The sequence below is a fragment of the Coffea eugenioides genome, chromosome 2 (assembly GCF_003713205.1).
Source record: "Coffea eugenioides isolate CCC68of chromosome 2, Ceug_1.0, whole genome shotgun sequence".
Lineage (NCBI taxonomy): Eukaryota > Viridiplantae > Streptophyta > Magnoliopsida > Gentianales > Rubiaceae > Coffea > Coffea eugenioides.
In genome coordinates, this window is record NC_040036.1 from 50,418,808 (window position 1) to 50,424,545 (window position 5,738).

At 38.4% G+C, this 5,738-nt stretch overlaps 1 protein-coding gene across 1 annotated transcript; it reads right to left on the reverse strand.

The window, feature by feature from the left end:
- Nucleotides 1–1,220: 1,220 nt before the first annotated feature.
- On the reverse strand, nt 1,221–3,116 carry LOC113759856 (auxin-binding protein T85-like). Its single transcript, XM_027302434.1, has 6 exons — nt 3,063–3,116; nt 2,796–2,946; nt 2,577–2,683; nt 2,051–2,254; nt 1,789–1,856; nt 1,221–1,489 (listed from the first exon to the last, which is right to left on the reverse strand). The coding sequence occupies exons 1-6, from the start codon at nt 3,114–3,116 to the stop codon at nt 1,381–1,383; spliced, it is 693 nt and encodes a 230-aa protein (XP_027158235.1). The 3' UTR covers nt 1,221–1,380.
- Nucleotides 3,117–5,738: the final 2,622 nt, after the last annotated feature.

Sequence of the window (5,738 nt, forward strand, 5' to 3'; positions counted from 1 at the left end):
AATTTGCATGCTAAATAATTTGATTCAAAGCAGATAACTAAACAGATGGGAAAACAAATCCAATAACTATCTGCATAAAGATAGTAATTATCGACTATATACAGTTGAAGAATACTTTTATCCACAAATTGCAGCAACAGAAAACATTAAAACATTTTATCAATTTTAGAAATTTGACATGGACAACTCAACTCAAACGGTGGAACATTACAACACATACAAAGGTTATAGATTGCTTGTAGAAAAACAAAAACACAAAAATACCTAATGCTAAAAACCAAAAAATGGATGGCCTCAACAAAACGTACCTGTTCAGAAAACTGCTGCAAAATGGAAGCAAAATCCCAATCTAATACACAGCATAATTGCTGTCCGTGAAAACTATAATTAAATGAGAAGAATTCCAGCAGATGGAGGTTACTATAGCAACGGCAAAAAAACACAACTCCTCCACTTATTTCCCGTTAAATGTGTCTTAATTCAGGAATATGATTAAGTTTGCAATTAAACCACCTTTTCATAGTGGTTTGTATAATAGTTTGTACTTTGTAATTAAAAGCTGATAAAGACCATAAAGTCTACCACTTCCCATGCATTAAGCTATTATACAATCTGTTCAGCCAATTTAGTAAAGCAAACCTTAAATCACTAAATTACCCCTTCCATGAGGCACATAAACCATCACCCTAGAAACTCCTTTTATATATATGGATTGGATACTCACGTTACTACTTGTCCACTCCTATCATCTATAGAGAGTCAATGGCACATCTTTTAAAATGTGATGCCAAATTGTCGATGCATAGAATATATTTATTTATTTATTTGTTTTGGGTAAAATGATGCGTTATTGTTGTATTTATTTTTTCATTTTGGGTAATATGATGCGTTATTGTTTTGCTGTAGACAGTAATCGTATGTCATTCTTGCGAGGGAAACTTCTAAAACGAGGCAAATGGGAAAAGGTGAACGCGGCTGCTGAGGGCTAATCCACTTTTAAGTGAGTTTTAATATGGCCTTGCTTAATTATTAGTCCATTTGCATGTAAATTGCAGCAAAACCTATCTCTTTTTCCATGCCAGTAACTTTCTGCAGGAAATTTATCTAATACTTCATTCATGACTGTAAAATTTTCATCACATGTAGTTTTTGACAAAAATAAAAAGTACCTCTGCAAGCATGGAAACATACAGGTGGAAATCAAATGGACCTCAGTTTGTGCCGAACTCAGAGTTTCAAACCCCAATTTCAGCAGAAAAGGAAGGTTTACAAAATACACAAGTAAAATCATGATACAGCACGCGTTATACTGGGATATATTTCTAAGTGTTTTTTGAACCCAATGTGTAGCAGAATCCAAGTGATTTTTGTATTGGAAAGTTAAAGCTCGTCTCTTTCCAAAGGCGTCTGGTAACACACTGCATCCCAGAAGATAGGGAAGAGTAGTTTGGCAGCTGTATGTGGCATAAACCAGTCATCATATGTGAACCTGAAAGGAAGAACCCAGATGACAAGTTCAATATATACTACCCGTCAAAATTCGGTATGCATCGGAGGGAAACGTATTGATGATTGATTTGATGGACAGTTATTTGCTGAGAGTGAACGAACTTTATGTTGGAAAAAGCCTAGTGAAGATGATTTTGCACAATACATGTAAAAAATATATTGCTGTTGTCTTTAGATCTTCAGCTTTCAGGATTCAAGATGGACTGTTAGCTATCTGCCGTAAAGGAGGATAATACACTAACACTTTCACAGGTGGATGAAAGAGGATAATATGCTTACACTTTCACAGGTGGACGAGATATAATAACCAAAATTTGTAAATCCTCCTGCTCATTTGTGTTCCAGACCTGGTATCAATTGTAATTGAAGTACCGTGATGTTAAGGCACTGACACAAAGTTGTGATCTTCGAAAATTTGTTAAATACAAATATAACAGACTACTAATTTTGATGTCAGTATAAGAAACAGAGTATGTAACTTGGCTACCTCCTCCAAAAAAATAAAAATAAAAAATAGAGGGGAATAGAGAGGAGAATTTGCCTGATGAACATCATCAATAGGGACAAGGAATGTGCTATTTGAGAAGATACGGAACTCATGTGGATTCCCAGGGAATTCGGGGTGCATATTTGTCGTAAGATAGAGAGTGCCACTCCCCTTTAGGACCAGGAATGCCTCCTCACATGAGTGTCTATGGATTGGGGTGCGAGCTCCCGGAGCCAATGTTTGCAGCCATACCTCAACCTATAAGTTTAAATCAGAAGTAACTAGTTCAACAATTTACTCTTTTTCTTTCCTTTCTATTCTTTTAATACTCAATCTGCCTACTTTTCCAAACAAACATGCATCAGGAATTAGTAGGATGCCATAGCTTAATTGTTAACAATTTGGCTGAATTAGACATGTACGGACAATCATAAAGCTGAAGCTGCTGCTACTGATCGAACTTTAGCAAAGAGAGAGGAAGCGGGAGAAGCACGACCTTGAGATGTAAAACATGCTGTAAAAATTTAAGGACTTGAGATGTAAAACATGCTGTAAAAATACCGACAAAATAGTGTCTTGCCTCTTTCATGCCATGCAAGACTGAACCCGCAAGGGTGGTGTGAGACAAACCGGGAATCTCGAAGCTACCTTGTGGAAGCTTGCTAACATTTCTCACTAATGGAAAACCTTTTATCATGATCCACATAATATTTCAATCATTTTGTTGAACAAAAACAACTCAATAAGAAAGCAGAATGAAAAGAAACACGAGTTGGAATCCTGAGAAGTATAAACTTGCCATCGGTCAAACATTCAGAAGCTTCACCAGTCGCACTGAAGTGAAGAGCCGTTGCTGCAAAAACTGTTAAGAGATGCCAAAACATTGCGCCTACAGACTCTGCAGTCTCCGCACTACTCTTCTGTTTCTCTGGTTCAGGCTTCAGAGTAGACTGTCCTTCCCCACTCACCCAAGGTCAACCTTTAAAAGAGTCAGATTATCAAAAATTTGGGTCCAGATAACGAACTATTTTACCTACCCAGAATATCTGACTTTTACATAGTTTACTCTGGGAGCAGGGCAGGGCTGGGGAACAGCACGAACTAGGCCGCCGGGTTGCATTACGTCTGCATTCATGCCAATTCCGAACCAACATATGAGGACAAGATACAATAAACAAAACTACACTAATTTCTACACTAATTCATACTGAGCTAACATGATGGAGAATAAAATCATAGTAAGTATGCTAAAAAAGTGAACAATGACTTACGTTTTGTTGTACCCAAAAAATAGGAAAAAATAAGTGTAGAATTATTTCTTATGACCTGTTATCAGCCTTGCACTTACTATTGGCCTTGTTGAGTTGACAATTCATGCTTTGGTGGGACCAAGAAGTGCCCTTGTTCTCGGACCTCAGCGCTTATGTCTTCTTCTTTATCATGTTTATGACTCATTATTCAATTCCTTCATCCTTATAAAATTGTAGCTATTAAGTACAAAACCAAGGGTTTTCCACGCCCGTACCATGTTCTACTCTATCCTCTATATAAAATCAAACTTAAATCTTTTCAAAACCTGATGTACAATTGTCTTTTTTTTTTTTCCGAAATGTTAGGAATTTTATATCACAACCAAACTATACACTGTTGGAGCAAGGGCTCCTATTTTAACATTAGTGCATTTAGCACTCTGGGGTGGAGTAATTCCACTCCATGTCACAAAAGTTTAAAAGAGCAATTTTGCTCAAACTATAGCATAGGCTATCAATGTCCTTATTTAACCTATCAAAAAAGCACATTCGAAACCATGAAGTCATTTTTTGTATGTCCTCTATTATAGTGGCTGACTCCAAGCTCCTGGCTTTTCCGGCTCGTATTTGGTCAAGCAGCTTTCTATCCTCAATTCGTATCTTGATGTCTCGCTATCCCTTTGTTGCTGCTTTGATCATACAAAGCCTCACAGCCTCTGCATTGTCTTGAGCTTTGTTCCCTGCTTGCCTTTCCTTTAGCGACCAGGCTGCAATTCCTTGGCTTGCGCCAATCGCAGCTGTGAAGCCTATACCAAAGGATTTGTTTCCATTCTGGTGTTGGGTCGCCAGCTTTAGCGTTACCACTTCTGAGCCAGTTTGCTCTCTTTGATTGTTCTCTTCTTGCCTTCCTATTTCTATTGTGCTTTTCCTTGGCCGTTGCTGAATTGCTTCCTGGTACTCTTTCCATTCTTTAGCAGCTTTTTCACTCACTTTAAGGGGATGCTGTTGTGTTGAGTTGAACATTCTGGCATTTCTCGATTTCCAAATTTGCCACAGCACATTGACAGTTAGCGCTATGTGATCATCACCTTCTTGCCTGGTTCTTGCATGCATCATCATGGAGGTCCACCATTGTTTGAAACAGCCTGTTTGGTCTTCCAGTCCGTCCCAGTTAACTAATGCAAATTTCCATATTCCTTTTGCTATCTTGCATTGCAGCAGCATGTGCTCAATTGATTCCTCTTTTTCTCCACATCCACAGCATATCGGTTCTCCTCTTTGTGTCCTATGGAAGATTTGAGCCTTTGTTGGTATCCCATTATTGATGCATTTCCACACAAAAATTTTCAACTTATATTTGATAGGTAACTTCCAAAGTGCCTTCCAAAATTTCCTATCTGTTTGTTGATAGCTGCATCCTTCTCCTTTGTTACTTTCTTCCCTTCGTTTCCTCTTCTCATGCTGCAAATGTTTGTAGCCAGATGCTACAGTGTATTGGCCTGTGTTGCAGTGTTTCCATACCAAACAATCTCCTCTTTCTGCCAGGCTTATTGGGATATTGAGGATGTGTTCTGCATCTTCCCTATTAAAAACTTTAAAGATTAACACTCTATTCCATCTATGCTGAACAATGAGTTGTGAGACCTTTTGCAGGCTACATCACACTGGTTTCTGAGTTTTGATCCTTCCTCCACTGTTGTTGTTGATCCAGTTGTCTTCCCAAATGTTGGTCCCCCTTCCATTTCCTATCCTTTTTTTGCACCCTTCTCTAATTACCTCTCTGGCACTCATAAGACTTTGCCAAATCCAAGATGCGTTTTTGGGGATCTTGCTCTCAAGCATTGAACCATCTTTGAAGTATTTACTTTTCAGAAACTTACTTACCAGAAGGTTGAGTTGGGTCATTATTCTCCAAACTTGTTTTGCAAGTAAGGCTTTATTGAACTGCTGAATATCTTTGAATCCCATTCCTCCTTCTTCCTTGAATCTGGTGCATCTCTCCCAAGCAATCCAATGCTGCTTATCTTTTTTCTCCTTTTGTCCCCACCAGCTTTTAGCCATCAGTGAACTAATTTCCTTGCATAGCTTTTGGGGAAGCTTGTAGCAAGACATGGCGTACGTTGGCATAGCCATAGTTATTGCCTTCAATAGAGTTTCCTTGCCTGCTTGACTGAGTAGCTTTGTCTTCCAATGCTTCATCTTTTTCCTTATGTTGACCCTTATAAACCCAAAAATCTGTTCTTTTGATCGTGTAATTATCATTGGCAGCCCCAGGTACTTCCCTTGATGTACAGCTCGGATTCCTCGCAGTTCTTCCCCTATTGCTTCCTTCACCCTCTGCTCAATGTTCTTGCTAAAGAACACTGAGGATTTCTCTAAATTGATTAGTTGACCTGATGCTGCTTCATATTTGTTTAAGATTGCCTTCAATTCTTTTGCTTCTTTTGGATCAGCTTTGCTCAGTATCAACGAATCATCTGCAAAAAAGAGAT

Coding starts and splice junctions, on each gene's coding strand:
- LOC113759856 (XM_027302434.1), bottom strand. CDS start 3,116: ATGCAACCCGGCGGCCTAGTTCGTGCTGTTCCCCAGCCCTGCCCTGCT. Junction 2,684..2,795: donor TTCTGAATGTTTGACCGATG/GCAAGTTTATAC, acceptor TCATGATAAAAG/GTTTTCCATTAGTGAGAAAT. Junction 2,255..2,576: donor TCTTGCATGGCATGAAAGAG/GCAAGACACTAT, acceptor TTAAACTTATAG/GTTGAGGTATGGCTGCAAAC.